The sequence below is a fragment of the Periophthalmus magnuspinnatus genome, chromosome 10, assembly GCF_009829125.3.
Source record: "Periophthalmus magnuspinnatus isolate fPerMag1 chromosome 10, fPerMag1.2.pri, whole genome shotgun sequence".
Taxonomy (NCBI): domain Eukaryota; kingdom Metazoa; phylum Chordata; class Actinopteri; order Gobiiformes; family Gobiidae; genus Periophthalmus; species Periophthalmus magnuspinnatus.
Genome location: NC_047135.1, coordinates 3,459,745 through 3,484,054, shown reverse-complemented (window position 1 = coordinate 3,484,054; position 24,310 = coordinate 3,459,745). Strand labels below are relative to the sequence as shown.

Here is a 24,310-nt window from a genome sequence, read left to right as displayed (position 1 = left end):
TCCTGATTTAATCCTGGTTCAGTCCTGGTTTAGTCCAGGTTTAGGCCTGGTTTAGTCCTGCTTTAGGCTTGGTTTAGTCCTGGTTTAGTCCTAGTTTAGTTCTGTTTTTTTCCTGGTTTAGTCCTGGTTTAGTCCTGGTTTAGTCCTGGTTTAGTCCCGGTTTAGTCCTGGTTCAGTCCTGCTTTAGTTCTGGTTTAGTCCTGGTTTAGTCCTGCTTTAGTCCTGCTTTAGTCCTGGTTTAGTCCTGGTTTAGTCCTGGTTTAGTCCCGGTTTAGTCCTGGTTCAGTCCTGCTTTAGTTCTGGTTTAGTCCTGGTTTAGTCCTGCTTTAGTCCTGGTTTAGCACTGGTTTAGTCCCGGTTTAGTCCCGGTTTAGTCCCGGTTTAGTCCCGGTTTAGTCCTGCTTTAGTCCCGCTTTAGTCCTAGTTTAGTCCTAGTTTAGTCCTGTTTTTTTCCTGGTTTAATCCTGCTTCAGTCCTGTTTTAGTCCTGTTTTTTTCCTGCTTTAGTCCTGATTTAGTCCTGGTTTAGTCCTGGTTTAGTCCTGATTTAGTCCCGGTTTAGTCCCGGTTTAGTCCCGGTTTAGTCCTGCTTTAGTCCTGCTTTAGTCCTGGTTTAGTCCTGGTTCAGTCCTGTTTTAGTCCTGTTTTTTTCCTGCTTTAGTCCTGGTTTAGTCCCGCTTTAGTCCTGATTTAGTCCTGCTTTAGTCCTGGTTTAGTCCAGGTTTAGTCTTGGTTTAGTCCTGGTTTAATCTTGGTTTAGTCCTGTTTTAGTCCTGGTTTAATCTTGGTTTAGTCCTGTTTTAGTCTTGGTTTAGTCCTTTAGTTTATTCTCTGAGCCACATCCAGCTTGTACTTTTCTCTGTACAAACCGTGTACAAACCATGTGTACTGCTACTTCAATACACAGTCTACTACATTTAGTTCTACTGTATAACTCTGCACAAAATGATATTTGTTTAGTTTAGCTTAATAAACATAAAACATATTTAAACAGCAGTTCCTTGGCATTGAAAATATCACATCTTTCGGCCCTTCAGAATATACTTTTACTGCATTAACGTGTACGCAAATATCAGAAAACTACATGTATTTATTATATTTTCTATTCACTTTCAATTCATATTATTACATCAGATCCAACGTGATGACAATACGGTTTAAAAGCCAACGTGAACGCTTTGTTTTAACTATTTTAATCATGAATCAGCAGTAAAACCAGCACGCTAAAGCCTTCTACATATCCTGTCCTTAAATACGTGTACCCAAGTAACTAAATATATACTGTACGTTTATATATATATATTTAGTAGACGTGGTTAGCCCTGAACAAAAGTGACGTCGACCCAAACCCAGTCGTTTCACTTGATTAATCTTCACCCAAAAAGCGTCGTCCTGAGCTAATCATTGTACATGCATTCTTTTCAATTAATTCATTATCAGGGGAGAGAGTCGAACACAGGGAAGAAGAGGAGGAGGGGGAGGAGGACGAAGAGGAGGAGGAGGTGATGGGGGAGGGGTGAGGAGGAGGACAGAGGGGGGAAATCCAATCTCCGGCGTCTCAGAGCAGCACGGCATTAGTCCGCTCCTGATGTAACTGGGAGAGTGAAACGCGCTGATTTAGGAACAGCCTCCGGTCCTCGTTTTAACGCCCTTAACCAAAACTCTGAATCCATCTTTTCATTTCTCTTTCCTCTCTCTCTTTCTCTCACACCATCACCCTCCCCCACCCACACACACACACACACACTCTCTCTCTCTCTCTCCTCCAGCCCACCAGCCGCTGCCATGTATCTCCATCTGTACTCTATTAACAGAACAGTAACCGCGTTTTTATATTTAAAGACGCGCACGAGCTCCCAAGAGACGGGCTCATTTTCACCGTTTTTGGTTCTTCTTCACCTCCGTGCTTTTATGTACGCTGAGTTCATTTGGCCTGGGTTTTAGATGCCCAGATGCCCTTCCTAAAGACGCCTGGCACACGAATGTTGAAACAGATCATTTATATTGTTCGCTCGAATGGGAAGCGGTCATGGGCGCGCCTCCAGCTCCGTCGACTCTGGCTCTAATGCAGTTTACATTGAAAAACTGTGGCTCCTCTCTCTGTGTCTCTGTCAGACTCGTCATTTTGGTCTTAAATGTTCGTATTAACCCGCTCTACATGATCCTGATGTTTTATTTCGCTGTTCACACTCACTCAGTTCACTTCTTTATACAGTTTTTGCATGTAACCTTTAAGTATTTCATTTTTATTCTCAAAATCTATAGCATTTAGGTCTATCGGGGGGTTACGTTGTAAAAATAACCCGCAATAGGCGAAATCCGCGAAGTATCAGCTTTATTTTTTACAATTATTCTCTATGTTTTTGGCTGTAAAACCCCTCACCACACACTTTATACACTTTTCTCACACAGGCATGAACGTTTTCTCACATTTCTCTCTCGTTTAAACACTAAACCTTCGTAGGCGCCTTCGTCGGTGCAGAACGTTTCATCGACATTGTGGGTTTTGTCGGTGGAGAAAACAAATCGCAAACGTGCAGCACTTAAGAGTCACACTGCGATCAAACATTTATATAAATTTGGACAATGGTCTACAGTCCCTTAGCCAATCAGGACGCAGAACACAATGCACGTTCTATAAAAAAAAAGCAAAATTGAGCTAAAAAAATCAGCGAGACCACGAAAGGTGAACCGCGATATAGCGAGGGACGACTGTATTGCAAAAGTAGGAAGATTTTGAGTGTTTTTGATTGAAATACAATGAGATTTGAGTCTCTTTTATGGCTAATTATTGCTACTTTCTGCTGTTCTCATGTCTTTTAATGAAACAGTCTATTTAAAAACAGTTCACTGGGACTATCTTGCATTATTTAAATCTTAATCAGAGACATCGTGTGTTATCGGCGCAGGTTTGACGTCGTTTACGCTGCTGAAATGGTTTGTTTAAGTTGTCTGTGCAGTGCTGGACAAGTATCTGAAAGGAGAAAGCAGGGAAAGGGCAAACGGAGCGGGTTTATGCAGACCAAAGTGCTGCGTTTTAGGGGAGGGGGCTGTGCTGCTGCTGCTCCGTCCTCTGACAGATGGACTGCCGGGGCAATCCTATTACGCCCATGTGTTGAGCTTAATGCCAGCGCGGGTGAACGGCCAACGCAACACAATGTTTATAGGCAGGACCCGGTGTCTCTGAACAATTATGATCCCGATTTGTTTAACGGCAGAACAGATTTAAACCCAATAAACAGAAAAAAACATTAGCAACAAGAAAGTTTTCGTCCCAGGAGTTAGTTTTTTGTACATTTTCGGGTTTTTTTAGTCTTTGATTGGCAGTGAATTCCACGTCCCTTGTGTCCTCTATTTTTACGAGCGACATCTTTTTATTGAATCTACAAATTGCACGTATAAATTAACATGACATCAGACTCAAACGTTTTGTGGATTTGGGGGAAAAAAAAACGTTTCATTACAGTCTCAAATACAGCTCAAATAGTAAGGCATTTTCACCCATTTCTAACGCTTTCTCTCACACTGAAAACACTCCGTTCCACCTTGTGATGTCATCATGTGGTGATACAGGAAATGCTCAGATGTGTTTTTAAACTCCACACACCTTCATTTCTAGAATCATTTGGATCATTTCAGCTTCTGGAATAGCCGATCTCTGCTGAACTAAAGGTAAAAAAAAAAAAGATCTGTTAATGGGAAAACTACCACTTCATGACATCACAAGGTGGAACAGAGCGTTTTGAGCTTTGGAGATGTAGACAAACTAATAATAAAGGGGTGTGAATGAAACAAAACACAACTCCAGGTCTGTTTTTGGTGAGTTAACAACATTATAACATGGCTTAAAGCTCACAAGAGACACATACGAATGCACAAATCACTAGAAAATACAACTTTTACTGGCGAAATGGAGCGACAACGTTTAAAACATACGCTTAAAAGCTCTTTAAAGTTTGCATAAATTGTCTTACAGGCTATATAAGTGAACTACGAAGGGTTTTTCTGCTTCTCTGTTTGATAATAGTATTAGTACGTGCAGTGAATCAGTGAAGGTCATGCAGTAAATAAGGTCAAACACATCGCTGCAAATGATATCGATTCTTGCTTCTTGCGTTAATAGTGTTGGGACTCATTGACTGTATATATAAATGGACGTAGCTAACCTGCTAGACGCCACGTTCCAAATAGGAAGCTGAACAGTATTGATTATGTTATTGGTTATTGGGGAAAAAGTCTAAACCCAGAGGTAATCCAGAGATATCAAGTTTCCAACTAACATTTATGTATTTAATGTTGTAATACCCACAATATAAAACGTTTTTGCAACACAATACGTCAGATATTGTTACGTCCTTATCATAGATTGGATATATAAATGGACATAGCTAACCTGCTAGCTGTCGTGTTCCAAACAGAAGTTCCAGCTCCATCGACTCGTCATTTTGGTCTCAAATGTTCCTATTAACCCGCTCTACATGATCCTGGGGTTTTTTATTTCACTTTTGTGCTAAAAATCAAGATATGAACATTAATAACAGACAAATCTTTCCCCGATTTCGCTCCCGTTAGCATTGGCAACAGGTTTGAAGCGCCCACTCCCTGCTAAACCAGCAACGTGGGCGTTACCTTCATCATTCTCGCTCTGGATTGGCTCTTTGTTTGCTATGATACTCAAAATTGGCTCCAAATTAGCCGCTATAACTGCTAGCCTCGATGAACTTCATTTGACTGGAGCTGAACGCTGTGGGTGACGTCGCACTCACTCAGTCCACGTCTTTACACGGTCTACGTTTGGGATATTTAAACGCACCTGTCCAAACGTCAAAGCACGTCAGCGCCGTATATTTACTCATTATGCAGACGCAGACAGCAGCCTCTTTTCCGTCAGCCCCTGCGTCGCCATCTCCGGGTCGACCAATTACCGCACATCAAGAAAACCAATTGAGCGTGACTAAAATATCATTGCCGTGTGATTGTGTCTCCGTGTTTGGCTGCGCGGTCCAATTTAACCCACTTTGTCCATATGATCGAGGAGAATTGAGGACACGCTCTACAGTTTGGCTCGCCCCCCACCCCCCAGAGTCTTTCCTATACAGGTCTGATACACCGCAGATGGTTTGGAGACGCGCTGTCAGCCGCCTTTACCCAACGGACCCTGTAATGAGAGAGAGGTGAGGTGGTACAAGTGGGTTTGGGATGGGGAACGTGACTAGCATAGGGTTAAAGGGCGTATGTCACACAAAACGGGCTGTGGTGAGCTTTACGAGATATTATAATGCTGCTACCTCCTCAAAAACAGACCTGGAGTTGTGTTTTGTTTCATTTACACACCTTTATTATTATTCTGGCTCCATCTCCAAAGCTCAAAACGCTCTGTTCCACCTTGTGATGTCATGAAGTGGTAGTTTTCATGTTAACAGCTCCTTTTACCTTTAGTTCAGTACCAAACAGAAGCAGAAAACCCCTTCATAATTCACGTACATAGCCGATAACACCATTTAAGCCAGATTTTTTGCGTATGTTTTTAAATGTTGTCCCTCCATTTCCTCAGTCAAAGTTGTATTTTCAGTCATTTGTGCATCGTTCTCTGATTTTAAAGGTCCTACATTAGCGTTTAGCCATGTTAAAATGTTGTTACCTTCTCAAAAACAGACCTGGAGTTGTGTTTTGTTTCATTCACACCTCTTTAATATTAGTCTGTCTCCATTTCCAAAGCTCAAAACGCTCTGTTCCACCTTGTGATGTCATGAAGTGGTAGTTTTCAAGTCAACAGCTACTTTTTTTTTACCTATAGTTCAGTAGAAATGGGCAATTCCAGGGCTGAAATGATCCAAATGATTCTATTGAAGGTGCATGGAGTTTAAAAACACATTGGAGCACTTCCTGTATGACATTGTTGAGGAAAAAATTACAATTCTAGGTGAAAATTAATCCATTTGCGAAGCCCGGTGAGTTCTGAAATACAAAAAAAAAAGGTTTATTCTTTGTTACAGCAGATACAGACAGGACAGGACCCAGACTGGTTGCCTTTATGCACTAAACTGGACACTTTATAACACCGGTCACCTTAATAAAGTCAAGTTTGCAGTGTTGTTTTGATGTTATAATATATATCGACTGTACCTCTATGACTATTTTATATTTAAGCATATCTTTTTTATCTTTTTTAACTTCATGCATGGCCTTATTTGTATTTATAATATCTATTTTTCTACGTTTTTATATTTTTATATTATTACTATTCAGTGTTTTGTGTTGCATTTTATCACCGAAGAAAGTTCCTAGTTTGTGAGTTGTGTTCACTGACAATGGCATTAAAAGTCTTCTGATTCTGATTTCGACGTCCCGACTCTCTCCTACTCAGTTTTGTTCCCGTTCCCCAGTCCAAGTCCTCTAAGCATCTGAGCTCTGATTGCAAAAGACGAAGTTAAATCTGTCAACTGGACAAATCGTTGTAGGAGTGAAGACGTTTTGCTGCTCGTCGCTCATCCACTTCTTCAGTTCTGGTCAGTTTGCTGGTGGCCACTGCCTTATATCTGTCTGAAAGGAGGGTCTTACTACACTGAAACTGTAAACATCTATTGTCTGTGCTATAAATGGGGGAGAGGTTATGTCTCAGGCCCCCCGTTCCTGTTTAAGGAAGGATTGTGTTTCCTAACAAAAATACCTTCTTTAACTCTCATCTCAAACCATTTCTTTTCTCTGGCTCAGATCTGAACTTCACTGTCTTCATCGGAGTGGTTAGTGTCTTTGCGATGGAGATGAATAGCAGACTGTGGTCCTGAGCTGCTCTCACGACGGTGTTAGTTCATTCTCTTATGAAGTAGCTGTTTTCTTTCTCCAGTCACTGAATGGAGTAGACCACATTACTTTGTTCATGACTCGGGGTTTGTCCTTTGGGTGAACCAGGTCTTGCCTTAAAGTGTTTGTAGGTTTGAAAAAGACAGGAATCTCATACTGTCTGAAAATTCTCTGAAGTTTTACAGACACACCCGCTGTGTAAGGGATGGTAACACCTCTCCTTCTAGGTTCAGATTCCCTGTTGTCCTGTTTTTTATCTTCTTAGATCTACTGAAGGCCCATTTTGGATATCCACAAGCAGCGAGGGCTTGGAACGACTGAGGGTTCACACAGACATCTAAGCTCTGAGTATTTATACCAGAACGACAAAGCCACATACATTTCAAAGCAGTGACGTTTGATCCACACCCGTGAGATAATGAACTTTTACACCTGAGGACAGATAAAACAACAAAGAGTTTCCTGGAGGATGGAGACGGAGCCTTCACACGTGTTAATTTCTGGTCTGGGTCTGACGCACTGACACAGATCAAACGCTTTTAAAGACACAACATGAATATACTTACATTTCCAGAAGAACTAAGCGTAAATCTGCAGAGTTTGTGCGTTAAACATGTAAGAATGAAACAAAAAAAACACAACTCCAGGTCTGTTTGTGACGAGAAAACACAATTATAGCATAGAAAACAGCGTAATCCGGACCCTTTAAGAAGCTGCAAACCTTTGGACTAAATGCTCCGAGGATATTTGTATTAACAGGGGAGCGCTTGTCCAGCTGTGTAACGGTTAGAGCTGCTCCTTTAGCACGTTGTTGCTGTGAGAGTGTATTTCTTTCAGCGCTATAACCATTGCGAGGCCCTAACTAAAGACTTAGCCAAATTGGGAAGGTGCGTTGGGGATAGGGGAGATTGGCACACGAGCAGAGAGACCGGGACGCACGGGCAGGAGGGGGGCGGGGGGTTGTTATTAGGGAGACGGCATCGATCCTTTGCTTTGCTCCGAGCAGCGTTCACATATTCATTACACAGTCAAATGTATGTGCGTCTTTAACTGCCACCTCTGCCCTTCACTCGTCAATCACATCCACACTATTTGTACACTTTAAAGGAGGGATAATAATGTTTCCTCATCACAAACACACCTGGAGTTGTGTTTTTTTTTTGTTTTTTTTTTTCATTCTCACATGTTTAACACACACCCCCTGCATATTTAAACTAGACTTTTTATATCAAACTGAAAACACTCTGTTCCACCTTGTGACGTCATTATGTGGTAATACAGGAAGTGCTCCACTGTGTTTTTAAACTCCACACACCTTCAATAGAATCATTTGGATCGTTTCAGCTTCTGGAACTGCCGATATCTGCTGAACTAAAGGTAAAAAACGGAGCCGTTAACTTGATAAAACTACTACTTCATGACATCACAAGGTGGAACAGAGCGCTTTGAGCTTTGGAGATGTAGACGGACTAATAATAAAGGTGTGAATGAAGCAAAACACAACTCCAGGTCTCTTTTTTAAGGAGGTAACAACATTCTAACACGGCTAAAAGCTTACAATGTGGGACACCTAATTCATTTTTATTTTTGTATTTTTATTTTATTTTTATTTTATTTTTAATTTAATTTAATTTAATTTTATTTAATTTTATTTAATTTTATTTAATTTTATTTAATTTAATTTAATTTTATTTTATTTTATTTTATTTTATTTTATTTTATTTTATTTTATTTTATTTTATTTTATTTTATTTTATTTTATTTTATTTTATTTTATTTTATTTTTTATTTTTTTCTCCTTTTTCTTCCAACCTATATTTATATGTATATGTATTTTCTCTATACCTTTTTTTCCCACTTACAACTAACGTGTACTAGCACTTTCCACTCTCATCTCCACTTTACCCCCCTCCAAAATCATGGAAATATCACACACACACATCGCACGCACACATACTCGTCACATACAATTGTAAATAGCTGTTATGCCTACAAACTGTTAATGTACAGTTTTATTTGCAACTGAATAAGTCAGAAAATGAAATAATACACACACTTGTCACTCACAAACATAAGATTCAGTGCAGTTCGCTTCAGTCCAAGATGTGGAGACTGGTGTGGCTCTTTGTAAAACGTAGATGTTACTGTTTGTATCGTCACTATCCCTGTCTGTTTTTAAAAATGGACCGTGAGTCCGAAATAAAGATGAACTGAACTGAAACCATGTTATGTCTTATGTGTGGTCACTATGCTAAAAAAAATAATAAGAATTTGGATGATTTCAGCCCTAAAATTGCCAATCTCTACTGAACTAAAGGTAAAAGGAGCTTAAAAACTACCACTTCATGACATCACAAGGTGGAACAGAGCGTTTTGAGCTTTGGAAATGTTACAGACGAATAATAAAGTGACTCAAACATGTGTGAATGAAACAAAACACAAGTCCAGGTCTGTTTTTGAGGACGCCACAACATTATAACACGGTTTAGAGCTTACAAGAGTTAATTTTGCGTCAATATACAACCTTAAAACATGTATAACTATAGATCACAGGTCAGATCTGTGGAGAAACGAGCCTCCTCATAGGTGAGATATATTCTTAAACAATCAAAGAATACCAAAATTAAATATCAACTGAATACATTTAAGTTTAAACCATACTCCAGAAACATTCCATACAACGCAACACAGCAGGCCCTACACCAGAAAAGCTCCGTAGTGTAACTTTAATGACTATTTAGTTAAATCATAGGTCAGTTTTTCAGCTTTTCTCTTCCAGGCCTGACTACTGATTTGTTAAGCCAATTAATCTTCATTTTTCTTTAGTTTTGATAATAATAATGAGACATAGCTACAGTATTGTGACTATATTATTTTCCGTCTTGTTCGTCCCATATGATCCTAAGTAATTTTCTTTTACAAACGGGATTCATGCAGGATTAACACATCGTAAATGTCCAGATTATGAGTCCGTACACCCTGACGTTAAGACGCTGCCTGTATCCCCTGCGCCGCACGTCTTGAATAGCTCCGGTTAACAACTAAACCCGCTGTAAATCCATTGTTTTGGTATTTCAATATCTTTCTGTCCCACTGCTCATCTGTGACTCAGCCTTTTCGTTTGAACGCCGATTCCTTTGTTTAAATATTGATAGAGACGGGGAAGCTCCACCGCCCGCTCATTCAGAACCGGGAGGTCAAGGATGGCAGCGTCTCTCCGTAAAATTTCATTAATGGCGCGCAAGAGTGTAAATATGAAACTACGTGAATTGGTTGATGCTCGCCAACGCTCCGGCGGCTTCCATTACCCCTGCCCCGGATAATGCGTTGTAATGTATTCCACCGGATCGTCGAAGGTGATGGGCTGTAAAATGGCACGTGTAGGACGGCCCTGTTTTCTAGTGAGGACAGCCGGACCCCCGCGCAGCCAGACCCCCATTAGTCCAGAGCACGGGATTGGATGTGCAAATGTAGTGTGGATTAGACAGCTAATGCGTTTAAGAGAGGGGGTCCGCAATCTTTTTATGCGCCGCAGTGGAGAGTGGGGGGGGTTTCCCGGGTCCCTTTGTGGAGATTTGGGTTAAAGAGGTTAGATAGGGACGAGGGCGGCGGGCGGGTGCGCTCACGATGGGACACGATGGCTCACAGCAGAAATTAGGGTTCGACACGGCGGCGATTTCATGACGATTGTCCTGGGTTTAGATCACGATAATAAGCACAGTGAAGGTCTGTGTTATCTCCGTGGTCGTGTGACGCCGGTGAAAGAGTCGGCTCTTCTGAACGATTCCTTAACGTGAACGGTTGGAGCCGGATCTCATTTTTGAAAACGCGGTCCGACTCTTAGTTCAAACCATTTTAAATACATCTGAGGCTTGTCGTTTGTCATTTCCTTCTGTGTTTATTGATAAAATGAGTTAATGTATCGGTTTCCGTCATATAAATAAATATAAAAAGAGCCAGTCCTTTCGACAGCTCTTTGAAATGAACTTATCCAAAAGATTCTGATCCCATAAAAGAGCCGAAAGTCTCATCACTAATCTCTCCATGAAAACTCCAAACTTTGTCTCTTTCATATCATTTTTGGCCAATGTTATTCCAGTATTCCTAGTAAACATTATAGACTGTACATAGCTAACCTGCTAGCCGCCGCGTTCCAAACAGGAAGTGATCATGTACGCGCTTCCGGCTCCATCAACTCTGGCTCCAATTCACTTTCTATTGAAGAACTGTGTCCTCTCTCTGTACCTGCTGCTGTCAGACTCGTCATTTTGGTCTTAAATGTTCGTATTAACATTTAACATTAACATTTATTTCACTATTTTGTCTGTAAATCAAGATATGAACATTAATAACAGACAAATCAGGCGCCTTCTTTCCCTAAGGTCAGTCCCGGTAGCGTTAGCAACAGGTTTGACTGACAGCGTTGCTAAGCGTCTGTCCCCTGCTAAACCAGCGATGTGGGCGGGAAGAGGCGTTACCTTCAACAGTCTCGCTCTGGATTGGCTCTTTGGTTGCTATGATACTCGTGGTTTCAAATATGGAACTCGACTCCAAATTAGCCGCGATAACTGCTCGATGGGCTTCATTTGACTGGAGCTGAACGCTGTGGGTGACGTCACACTCACTTAGTCCACTTTTTTATACAGTCTATGGTAAACGCATTACGTAGAATTAGCTTTTAAGAGCATTTAGCCTTTTTAGAACAGTTTTTATCCTTTCAAAGTTGTTTAGAGTGATTAATTTATGTTAGACTAATCCCTGTTTTCACCTAACCCCAGTTCACACGCATTGTTTCTTTTATTAAATTGCAATCGTAATACTGCAATTTAAAATATCCAAAATATAACATAATGGCCCATGGGTTTGTAGAGTAATAATCTGATATTTTGTGTGACCCGTATTTAGTTCGGGGCTGACACTTTTTTGTTGTTCTTGTATCTGTTTATGTGTTGTTGTTGAATGAATAACAATAATATATCATTTTAAAAAGATATGTGACACTTGGTTGTTTTGCCGACACAAGTTGAAGGTTGTGGAGGTTCTTTTGGTCAGTTACTGGTCAGTTCTGGCTTGATCGAGTTGAGACTCCCATTGTTTTTGGTTTGTTTTGCCGTGGATTACAACGTACAGCAGCCCTTGTGCTCAAAAAATAAACAACTGGGAGTAATTTGTCGCATTTCCTTGCACCAGAACGCTACAATATTATAACTATTAAACATTCAAATGCATGTGTGTGTTCTTGAATGCATAAAATGTACTTGAAGTGTCAGAAAAACGACCTCTTGGTTGTATTTTGGGCTGGTATTGACTGAAGTATTGGTTGGAGCAAATGCAAAACCATTTCCGCATATTGGTTTAACCTGCCTTCCGGCTTCTGTCATTAGTAATATTGTAATTTTGGCGTCGTCAGCAGATCAGTCAGTAGTTTGCTGACCTATATGCTTTAGACCCGGTGAGTGTGCTGTCTGCGATGTTATTACGAGGCACTTGCTACTTTCCAGAAAGAGCTGCAGACTGGAGACCTCCTAATCTAATTAATTATCAGCATTGCCTTTTCTCATTTACCACCAGGCTCTCCCGCTCCGTCCTAATCCGTTTGCTTCAATCTGTGCATCTCTCCTCATACAATCCTACCCTGACATTTTGACTGACACTGCCTTGGTTTGCATGTGGCGCAATCAATAAACACATGCTGCCGTAAATAGCCTCATTGAAATGTTTTATGTATAATTATAAGCTATAATAATTAGACGTAATTGCATCAGGCTCAATCAGGTTTTACTGGTGTAACCGCTCCACCCTTTTGACACGGCTCTGTGTTGTTTTCTGGGTGGAAATGGTGGAATTCAAAAAGGAAAAACAATGAATTTATATGAACCTAAGCCGACCCGTCACGATAACACAGTTTGAAGTGTGATATGTTCACGATAAATGATAATATTGAAATGAATGTATATCACTTTCACAATTAGCTTAAAGCTGGATCGTCACAGGAAACCCTTTTCTACGTGAATCATTTTAAACATAATGTGACCAATGATGTATAAACAGTGCAATAAAACACTAAAGTAGTTAGTTCTAGTATCTATAATGTGTCGTTTAAGTTAATTATTGAACCATCGACAACTCAAATGTTTCCATATAGACCTAAAACTGTCCCCACTTGTGCAAATAACAGCTACACGCATAAATATTGAGCCTAAAATATATAGTTAATCTGCATAAACTAAAAGTAAATTGGAAATAGTGATCATCTTGAACCTGTTACCGTGGCGACAGCAGAACCACAGACACTCGTCAGCCCCTGGAGTGATTTATAAACGCTAATATGGAACTCTTTTTTAATTGGAGTCTCATTTTGAACATTGTTTGTCAAGATTGGATGAGCTATGAAAGTGGGCCCCCCCCCTTCTCGAGCTCGCCCACCCTCTGGCCCCGCCCCTGTTCATAATATTTCATAATAACACTGTGCAAGGCCAATAGATTGTAAATAATATTCATAACACACAATTTGATTCTAAAAGTGAGCTTAAATACTAATATGTGTGCATTACTAGCAGGGCCGGCTCAGTCTATAAGCGGAATAAGGAGCTGCTTAGGGGCCCCAAGAGCACATACGTTTATATTGAAAATAATATATGTTAAGTTTTACTGGAAACAGTGCCATAATTTTGTTTGTTTTATCAATAGTAGCAAAATATCTGCTGCCTACATTTGTTTTTGAATCAGGCATAATTATGGGCAGCTATGTGTTTACAGACAAAGTGCATTTGAATGGCTGTTTTACAAGTTTGATTAAAACATTTCAGTCTTTTGGTCATATAAATAGAAACACAATAGGACACGATGATGAGAGCAGAGTCATAATGTCGTCAAATGTGAGTCACCAATAGCTGAGCCTGGGCACGTCCACTGCTGAGGGGCCCAGAGACACATTCTGCTTAGGGCCCCCTGAAAGCTAGACCCGGCCCTGATTACTAGGCTACATAATAATAATAATAATAATAATAATAAACTTGATTTTTGTGTTGGAAAATCAAGAAACAGCCTCCCTCATGTTGCTACATCAGGTCTGAATCATGGACCTGGGGAATAAGGAGAACTCCTCTGCAGCATTATGGGTAATAAATGTTGATAGAGCAAACTCCGAGCTAATGCCCAACATCCTGGTTCTATGAGAGCAGAAGGCAGCTGTCAGCTTCACACTGCGCAGGTTGGTGGTCAGGCTTTGGAGAGCACGGATCTGGAGCTGCGTCTCACTCCACAGGCTGCTGCTTTGGATCGAGCGGGTGGTGCTCACACTGGCAGCCTGCAGGCAGTATGGGAGGGGCCCGGCACCAGCAGCAGCAGCAGCAGCAGCAGCACGGAGAGGGGAACTACAAGTGCTGCTCTGCGCTATCCGGCAGTGAGTCAGCTGAGGGCGGCGCGCGTGAATGAGAGGAGACAAGAGAGTGACCTCGGAGGAAACCCTGCTGGATCAGAGAGACAAGAGGAGCAGACTAAACTAAAGCGACAACGCCGGACTGACATGAGCAGACTCAAGTGTTTGGAGCGCGCTTGTTGACGCATAATCTCTCCCGCCCCGTTGCCACTGGGAGGGGGCAACTTGAGCTGCCTAAACTCCTCTCCTCCAAGAGAGATTTACAGAGTGCGCCACCCGCTGTTCCAGCATCTTCGAATCTACTAATCTACAAACCTTTTTCAGGACATAAACCAGTATTTTACCCCACGTTTACGCGCCTGGATCCAGGTTTATTCATCCACGTTTACCGGATTCGCTCTTCTTTTTCTCTTTCTGACACGACTCGCCATCATCACAAGGTAATTTCTGCTCATCGCGCGGAGGTTCTGGAGCCATGACAGCCCCCCCGCTGGCCCCACAGCCCACCTGCTGACGGTACCGGGCCGCGGGATGATGGGAGCACGTCTGACGCACGTTTCAAGATTCAGAACCAGACGATTTCTCAATGGACGAAGACAGTGACACCCGGAAAATCAACAGCGGCTTCCTGCGCGACCACAACTATGCAACCGAAGGTATTCACATTTTCACACATCCACACCCGTCTTGGCTCAGTGTAGTTGGTGTAGTTTGTGTTTCTGGTGTGGCGCAAGCTTGAACCACCCGTGCGTAAAACCTCATCCATTTGGCGTTAATGTGCGTCTCTGGAGATGGAGATGGTGAGGTGGATTCTCATGCATCATACCTATTTTAGGACAATTAAAACCCCTCGTTAGGCTTTCCACGTGGCACCCTAACGCGCTGCTGTCTTTTGGGTATTTGACAATTGATGAATGAACATCTGACACGTATTATTCACTTGTTGAAAAGGCGAGAGACAAGGGCGGTAAAGGTGGCCTCATTTTTTGGCAGTTCCCTGAAAAATAGACCTCGTTTCCCTCCTCTCCAGCGTCTGAGGTTTTTTTTGCATTGGGATTTGACAATGCTACGCGCCGCATTACAGTCAAATCCCTTATTCCTGACAGTGCTGTGGCCTTATTTACCACAAACGAGCCTCCTGATGAGCGTCCCATTAAACGTGTCTTTGTCAATACTTCGATATCAGTACGGGGCCAACCAATCAAACGCACCTGTCCGCCCTGCAGCCTGCGCCTCATTGATTACATCTCATTACCAGCTCAGTGTTGGACATACAGAACAACTAGAGCCCAAGTATCAATAATCCAATCCAATCATAGGCGCACAAAGCAGAGCCTCACGTGCGGTGTAAAGCAGCTCCAGTGGATACAGTAGTGCTGCATAAAATATAAGTCTTGGTATAAATTATTGAGTTATAGTTAAGAATTTATACTAGTTTTGCTTTTGTTCTCGATTGGCTTTGAGGACATTTATATCATACAGTCAGATTTTTTTTCTTTTTCACAGAAAGGGTGAGGGGAATGAATGAGTTATAAGCAAAAACATAAAATAAAAACATATACAAGCCACATTTTCAGCCTCTGTTTGATAAGACTAATATTATTCATCCATTCATCCATTTTCTTCCGCTTATCCCGTGCTGAGTCGTGGGGGAAACGGTCTAAGCAGGGACTCCCAGACTTCCTTCACCCCAGACATGTCCTCCAGCTCCTCCGGTGGGACCCCAAGGTGTTCCCAGACCAGCTCAGAGACATAGTCCCTCCAGAGTGTCCCGGGTCTCCTCCTAATGATTAAAAAATAAATACATACATAAATAAAATACAAATAAGTAAAAATAATAATAATAAAATAATAATAATAATAATAATAATAATAACATAAAAAATAATACAAAAAAATAAATACATGAATAAATAAATAAATATAATAATAATGCCTTAGTCTTATACAGTGCTTTTTCAGAAGTCACTTTAAAATTTCATGCATTATTCATCCACTCCACACTGCTATTGCTATTTATTGCTATATTATAGACTGACGGAAGTGAGGCTGCCAATCTGCACCATCAGCCCCTCCCACCAACAGCACTTATGCACACACCACTTTCATACTCAGCAATGTAGGTGAAGTGTCTTGCCTAAAGACACATCATTTTTGCCACTGGCGCCCCTCTGTGGCACCTGATACTCCCAGCGAACTCATATCCAAGTGCTAACCAGACCCACCGCTGCTTAGCTTCTGAAATAAGACGAGATCAGGCTTTGACTTGAGGTTTGGGCACAAATATGAGACAAACCCAGACACAACATAATGAAACAATAGCGTAAAATCAATAGATGTGCGTTGACTTTCATTTATCCAACATGGAGACTTGGCTCTGGCAGAATGTGAAGCAAACTCATTTCCTTAAAGATCTCTCAGACCTGCATAATGTTAAAATCCTGACACTTTTTGACTTTTCTTTACACGTTATAAAGCCCTGACTGGAAGAATCAGCCATCACGTTTAGTCCATCATGTTGAGTTTTACGGTGACATAAGGGCGGGTCACAAACGCCGTCACTTTCTCCCTCAAAACGGTGTAAAATTCGACCCTTGAGAAGAACTACACTGTCGGCATCACTTTCCCAGCAGCTTCTTAATTACAAAAAACAGGATAGCATCATGATTTCACTTGCGCTTGTGCACTAACGTATGATTGGCTGTCACGGCTAAACACACAGTCAGTGCTTCAGAAGTGGAGCGGGGGGTCGGAGCGTGCGATGATGGATCTTTGTTTGATGTGTGCAAAAAGCAGGAGGGGGATTTTCTCATCTTCTCTTCTATTTGAGGTTTACTCCATGCAGTGCCTCTGATTTTGCATGTCTATTCACTTGGCTTTGTCTTGTTTTGGGATCGTAAGACGTCTGGGGTTGTAAACATTTTGTCTGGACGCTGGTCCATCTGTGCTGCTCAAATACTTTTGTCATTTTATTGCTTTGATTTACAGCTCGGCGTTGCGTCCGTATATCACTGATGTGTGTGGTTGTCCACATTGGCTGTGTCTAAGTGCGCTGGAGTCAGGGATCATGCTGCTTGTGTCTGGCTCTGTCATCATCACCATAAATTCAACTAAGTGGTAAAATGCCTTTATGCTTTTGCGGCTGCTGCTGATAAGTGGAGGCCAACCATAAGAGAGCCAGGCCTGAACCCAGTTTAAACCAGGACTCAGAACTAAACCAAGAAACCACCAGGAATCAAGCGAATGTTAATCAACACAAGAACGTGCAGATAGGGACTACGTCAGGTCAACACCAACATGATTTTACCAAGTCTAATTCAGTTATTCACCACGTACACCAGATCTAAACCAGACAAAATGGATCAAACAAAAGTGGAAACGAGGACTTAAACCATCTGAGTTTGGTCATTCCAAAACCTGCCAGTGTGGAAGACACTTTTCCTCACATCCAAAAGTTATTATGAAACAGTTGTGTATTAGGATTAAACTAAACTCTGTAGACTATAGACTCTGTAGATTCTGTAGACTCTAGACTCTGTAGACTCTAGACTCTGTAGGCTCTAGACTCTGTAGGCTCTAGACTCTGTAGACTCTAGACTCTGTAGACTCTGTAGACTCTGTAGACTCTGTAGACTCTGTAGACTCTAGACTCTGTAGGCTCTAGACTCTGTAGACTGTAGACTCTGTAGACTGTAGACTCTGTAGACTCCAGCAGGTTTAAACCTGATCTCTGGTGTGAAACAGCAGGTTGGACTGGACCACACATGCTCGTGCCAGTCCTTCACGGGGAGGGTGAGGTGTGAGGGGGTCCCCTCAGGCAGTGGTTGCCCGTAGCAGCGGGACGCTTTAATGATGTCACATTTTAATGATGTCACTGGTGCTGACCTTTGCCTTGCTCCAATCCCACGCCTCACTGGGTCTGTGGGCGGAGCAGTGAGTGTGTATGGGAGTGCACTCATTTACACAATCAACCGGTCCCAGCGTCTTTAAAGGAAGAACACGAGGAGGTGACAACAGATGGACAAGCTATTATGGTTATCAATAAGAACGGAAGGGTCCATCAGTCAAGGCACAAATGAGACCGAACGAGATTCTCCTCATGTATAAGAGCGGGATGAGTCCAGCTCCACTCAGCAGAGACAACCTGTTCAAATGAGGGTTCACATTAAACTGAACTACGTGTGGTAGATATTATCCATCAGCAGGTCGAGAAAAATGCACTTCCTCAGATTTATGAATTATAAATTATAGAAGTTCCCAGTTGGGGCTTGCTGTGCTGGGTTTGCATGTTCTCCCCACGTCCCCATGTTCTCTGCACTTCAGTTACCACAAACCAAAACACACACAAGCACAATAGACAAACTCCTCAGTCCTGAACGTAGAAGCTAAAGACCTGCCGCTTTGAATGGAGCAGGATCGAGAAGCTTAACCACATCATCATTCATTTTTCTTTAATCACCAAAAGAGATACTACTGATTTTTCTCGTTGGTTTATATTCATTTTTACCCGTGTTTACCTAAAGAAGCATTTTTTTCTTTAATGCACAGAATTAGCATGTGGACGGTAGCAGAGGAAGCATTGTACGTATTGAAAAACAACGTCTTTCTCACCACATGCCGTACATTCTCGGAGCATATGGAGACGACGCTCTGCTAATGGTGATGGAATGGACTATTTGCTGCTGCTGTGTTTGTGTCCTGTGCACATTTGTGTTTGTTAAATCAATGGACTGCTTGACTGCCCGCAACAACACAAGTTCATTTTCATAATCCCTGCCTCGGATGCTTCCATAATGAATCTAAAGTGTCAAATAGCAGGTGTAAAATGTAAATGGCTTCCCCTGCTGTGAGGCCAAACCCGGCAAGTGCTTTGGTATTGATTTTTGGTCCTTTACAATTTAGGCACCGGAACAATGACCTAAAGGCCTATCGGTAGGACATGAAATCTATTCCAGCTTTGGTTCCAATCCCCCTTTCGTCTTTATTTATCTGTCCGAATCTTGTACAGTCTTGGATGTAATTTGACCCTTGTAGCCCCTCTGAATTCTAATGGTGTGTTACTGTTGATGGCGATGGAGTAGAGAGCCGAGAAAACGGCTCTGGGGACAAAACGAAGGATTTAACCAGTTCTACCCGGACTAAATGAACAATAAACAAGGTTACAAGTGCTGTAAACCAGGCGTAAACTGGGACTAAATCAGAACTTAACTCGTGTAAACCAGAACTAAACCACTACTATTATTATGTCTTGAGTTGCCCAGGATTAAGCCATATCTGCGCTAAGGCTGCGTTCACACTTGCGCGCACACAACAGCAAAACTAGGATTAAATCTGGGACTAAACTCGGACTAAACTAGGACTAAAACTGGACCAAAGCAAGTCTACACCAGGATTAAACCAAGAACAAGTGTGAAAACAGCCTGTGAAGCCTAATTATGGACTAAACCTGGACTTAACTAGAACTAAACCACATTTAAATCAGGACTACAGGGATAAACCAGGTCCAAATCTGATGTACAGAACTATAAAGATGCACTACGTCATTTTTCTGGTTGACGCCTTCGTGCTCGTCTTCGTAGAGATGCTTTTGCGTTTTCCTTTTATTCAATTCCGGGTGTCTTACTATGCGCGCAGTCGCCTCTGGACAGATGTGACCTGCAACTAGTCACCTGCTTGTCGTCATGGATATATTTAATGTCATACTGTGGAACATTCCAGGCAAAACTATAGCATCTCCATGAACGCAAGCAGCTGGCAGATTGCTTTTTCAGACCAAGGTTTAGCTGTTGCTTTCATACCTTTTCACGAACGTTCTTCCTCAGCGTGGTCACGTGTTGCTATGATTTAAAGCTGTTTTGGCGCTTTCTTCCTACCAGCGGAGGCAGGACGACAGCGCCATCTGCAGGTCATATTTTTCAGCACACTATCCCAGCAGGTGTGTGACAGTAAAAAGGCGCCCTCGTCCCGGTTTATAGTCTCTGGGATACTGCGCTGAAGAAGCCGGGCTGCAGATGGCGCTGTCGTCTTGCTTTCACCGATGACTGAACACGTCACAGCGACATCACGTGACCACTGCGAGACGCTAGTGAGCGGTCGAAAAAGTCAAAAAGTCTGAAAAAATAATCAATTAAAATAAATAAACCGTAGACCAGATGAACCTCTTTGGACGGCCCGTTTCTTCTGCAAAAATCTCGCAGCTTTTATCGTTTTTACTGCTGCTGCTTATGAAACCGAGCCAATGCAAACTGCCCTAGGGCTACACTTTAGGACACAGCATAAAAAGACTTAGCACTGCGTACCCCCCGGATCCCATCTATTATTCACCGCAAGACGCCGTAGCTCCACCCCCCTCCGCTGAGCCAGAGCGGCGAACTGCGAGCGTGTAGATGTATGCATTTGGGAAAGGAGAGGGGCGGCTACCGGGGAGGGAGAGGGGGGTGCAGGGTGCTTAATAGCAAGCTGTGAAGTTGGGACCAGTAACGCTCCTTATTTGGCAAGTGCTTTCATCCCCTGATTAGCTTCTTATTAAGTCTGAAGCCCCATGAAAATTTAATGAGAATTTATAACACAAGACGCGCGGTGTGGCGACTGTAGAGAGCTGTAAAAATATAGGGGGGGAAATATTCGATGTGGCCAATTGTGTTTAGTGTAAATGATGATTTTTTTTTTTTTCATTCCTAAACTGGGGTAAACTTGGACTAAAGAGGGTCAAACCACGGCTTATAGTTCTCATAAGAAACGTACTAACGAAACTAAACCAGTTAAATGTGGATAAAAACTGCACCAGGACTAAATGAGAACAAATTTGTCCCTCGTTTCTTAAAATAACTCTCAATAAACGAAATCCGCGAAGTATCAGCTTTATTTTTTACAATTATTCTCTATATTTTTGGCTGTAAAACCCCTCACCACACACTTTATACACTTTTCTCACACTTGTGTAGCTTTAAGACATGTTATAATGTTGTTTCCTCCTCAAAAACAGACCTGGAGTTGTGTTTTGTTTCATTCCCACATGTTTGACAACACTTTATTATTAGTCTGTACATCTCCAAAGCTCAAAATACTCTGTTCCACCTTGTGATGTCATGAAGTGGTAGTTTCGAAGTTAACAGCTGCTTTTTTTTACCTTTAGTTCATTCGAGATTGGCAATTCCAGAGCTGAAATGATCCAAATGATTCTAGAAATGAAGGTGTGTGGAGTTTAAAAACACGGTGAAGCACTTGCTGTATCACCACACGATGACATCACAAGGTGGAACAGAGTGTTTTCAGTTTGAGAGAAGAACTCAGCCTAAATATGCAGGTTTGTTTGTGTGTTAAACATGTGAGAATGAAAAGAAAACACAACTCCAGGTCCGTTTGTGACGAGAAAACAACATAAGAGATCAGAAAACAGCGTAAATGGACGCTTTAAGAATCAAAAAATAGCTTCAGTATTGAGTCGTAGTCGGAGCTATAGTGAAAACAGCTTCTTTATTAACTCATTTTCCAGTCTTGATAGAAGGCTCCACATTTCTCCAAATCCAAACTCCGGCTTCCTCCTTTATAACATTGCTTTTGGTGTTGATCGATGTGTCAGTCAGCGAGCGCGTGCAGCTCGCCTCAAGGCTGCAGCACTCTTTGACCTTTACTGGGCGTCATAATGGGGTCCATCAGTAAGTTTTGAAAGCTAAATTTTATGAACTGTAAGGCACAATGCTCTATCTGCTTTTGATAAGGTCAGACCAGAGACACGGTTTGGGTTTGTAAAGCAAGTGACACGTTTTTTTTTTTCATTCAGCCTTAGAAAAAAAGACATAAAAGAGAGGTTCTTGCGTCAGACAAGACTGGGGCATGGCTTTGTTTTTTTGTATTATAATTTCATACTCGTCTCTTTCTGCCCCTCCCCCTTCACTGTATCTAAGAGAATCACAAATAAAAAAGACTTGTGAAAAGGGGGTCGGTCGCTCTGCTGCACAAAATCACTCATAGCGTCGGTTTTATTGGTTTTGAGGCAGAGCTGCACTTAAAAAAACAACAATTTGCACTAATATTATACATCTATGTTTTACGTTTGTTCGTTTTTGGAGCAGCAGAAGTTCAGTTGTGGAGAAACACGTTGGTTCATAATTGGTTTCAAGTCAGTTTTGAACAACGGCAGATTGAAAACGCTTTTTGGTTTAAGTTAAGCCAATCGAAAACCAGTTAAAAGGAAGAGATAACTGCGCTAAACGTGATACACAGCTTTCTGCTCAGTGGGTCCGTTGTAATTTAAACTACATAATCTGAGGAAAATAATCAAAATTAGCTCTATATCGGTTGCTCTGTATTCTAAATAATCGGTATCTGCCATAAAAAAAACACATATTGGTCAATCTCTATTACAAAATATTAAAACTTTAGGCAAATCAAGTCAAATCTATTTATAAAGCACATTTAAAAAACAGCACAAAAGCGATATAAAGAGCAATTTTACAAAACAAAACACGACAAAACAGCACAATACGAGAGTCCCGCTCAGCTCGTGTTCAAAGCCAGTGCAAACAAATGAGTTTTCAACAAAGATAAAAGAAAATATTTAACAAGTGGGCTGTTCTGCTGTTCTAACACCCAGAGGAAGAATGTTCCAGAGTCTGGGACCAGCTACAGCCGGGACTTTGGAACATCCAAAATCATCCAAAATCATCCAGAACCTTAGATTTAATGTGACGAGCAGTGTTTGCAGACTGGCTTGTGATAAAGTGAAGTGTAATAACTGTTTTTAAATCAATCATATCGATATGGAAGCATCGATCTGATACTGGTTTTAGATATCGGCACAGAAACTGAAACAATATGAATATCGGCTTCCACATCGGCTTTATTTATTAATTATTATTTATTATTATATTTTTATTGATTTTGCATACAGTGTACAATTAACGTACATCTTTTTTTATTTTTATTTTTTTTATAAAGAAAATAAGATTAACAATAATACATCTGAGCAGCAGAACCAAAAAAAGGGAACAATGACATTTAAATAAAGTCAGATCTTAATAGTTTTACAAAATCCAGCCAGTGTTTCCATATTTTCTCAAACTTTTCTGTTTCTAATCTTAAAGTATAAGTCAGTTTCTCCATAACATAAATATCATGCATCACATCGACACAGTTTTCCATTTTTGGTGCCTCTGCCCTTAAATATTTCCTAGTAATAATCGTGATATTTAATAGTCGTGAGCAGAGAAAGTGTCATCATGTTATTATACTGTATATGTAAATGGACATAGCTAACCTGCTAGCTGCCACGTTCTGAATAGATAGTGATCATGGGTGCGCATCCAGCTCCGTCGACTCTGGCTCCAGTTCACTTTTTATTGAAAAACTGTGTCCCCTCTCTCTGTAACTGCTGCTGTCAGACTTGCCATTTTGGTCTTAAAATGTTCAAATTAACCCGCTCTACATGATCCCCGTAAATCAAGATGATGGTTTGGTTTGATACTCGCAGTCGGAGTTCCAAGTATAGAACCCCGCTCCAAATTAGCGGCTATAACTGCTAGCGTCGATGAGCTGAACGCTGTGGGTGACGTCACACTCACTCAGTCCACTTCTTTATACAGTCTATGTCCGTTACTTGAGAGATTAATTACAGATACATAACATATTTGAATCAGTTTTGTCTTATTTTATTTCAGTTTGATTAAATAAATGCTCAGTTGTTAAGTCTCAACTCCTTTACAAATGTTGCCAGTGACTGACTTCAGCGTTTCCTCAAATCCAGAAGTCATTTATCTTATTTATTTGTGCTCTGGATCAGATTTTCCCGCTCCAGCACGACTCGCATCAGTGAAATTAGCAGCGGTGTGCGTTTCCTTTGATTAAACGTGTGCTTACAGATGCAGGCCGCTCTCCAGCAGACCATAACCAGATGAGAACCATAAATCCCGCGTCCAGCCAGCCGACGCAACACCGGCCAGCGCTTCCCCGACGCGTTTGAGACTGAGAGATTTTTAAGATGGTGCACATCAGTCTTCTTCTTCTTCACATTTCTATACAGCATCAAGGAACCAGTCACCCGTTCACACACACGTTCATACACCAGAGTACACAGACCATGAACTGTATATATAAATGGACATAGCTAACCAAAATATCCCGAATA

At 41.5% G+C, this 24,310-nt stretch overlaps 1 protein-coding gene across 2 annotated transcripts in view; it reads left to right on the top strand.

Annotated features, from left to right (window-relative positions):
* LOC117377829 (serine/threonine-protein phosphatase 2A 55 kDa regulatory subunit B beta isoform) overlaps positions 1-24,310 on the top strand; it is a 178,073-nt gene that overhangs the window by 96,885 nt on the left and 56,878 nt on the right. The window contains exon 1 of one of the 2 annotated variants that reach the window (XM_033974331.2): positions 14,216-14,840. The exons of the other annotated variant lie outside the window; for it this stretch is intronic. Within the exon in view, the coding sequence (XP_033830222.1) occupies positions 14,771-14,840 (70 nt within the window). The 5' untranslated portion in view covers positions 14,216-14,770. Of the gene's footprint in view, positions 1-14,215; positions 14,841-24,310 lie in introns of those variants that run through there. 2 annotated transcript variants of the gene reach the window in all.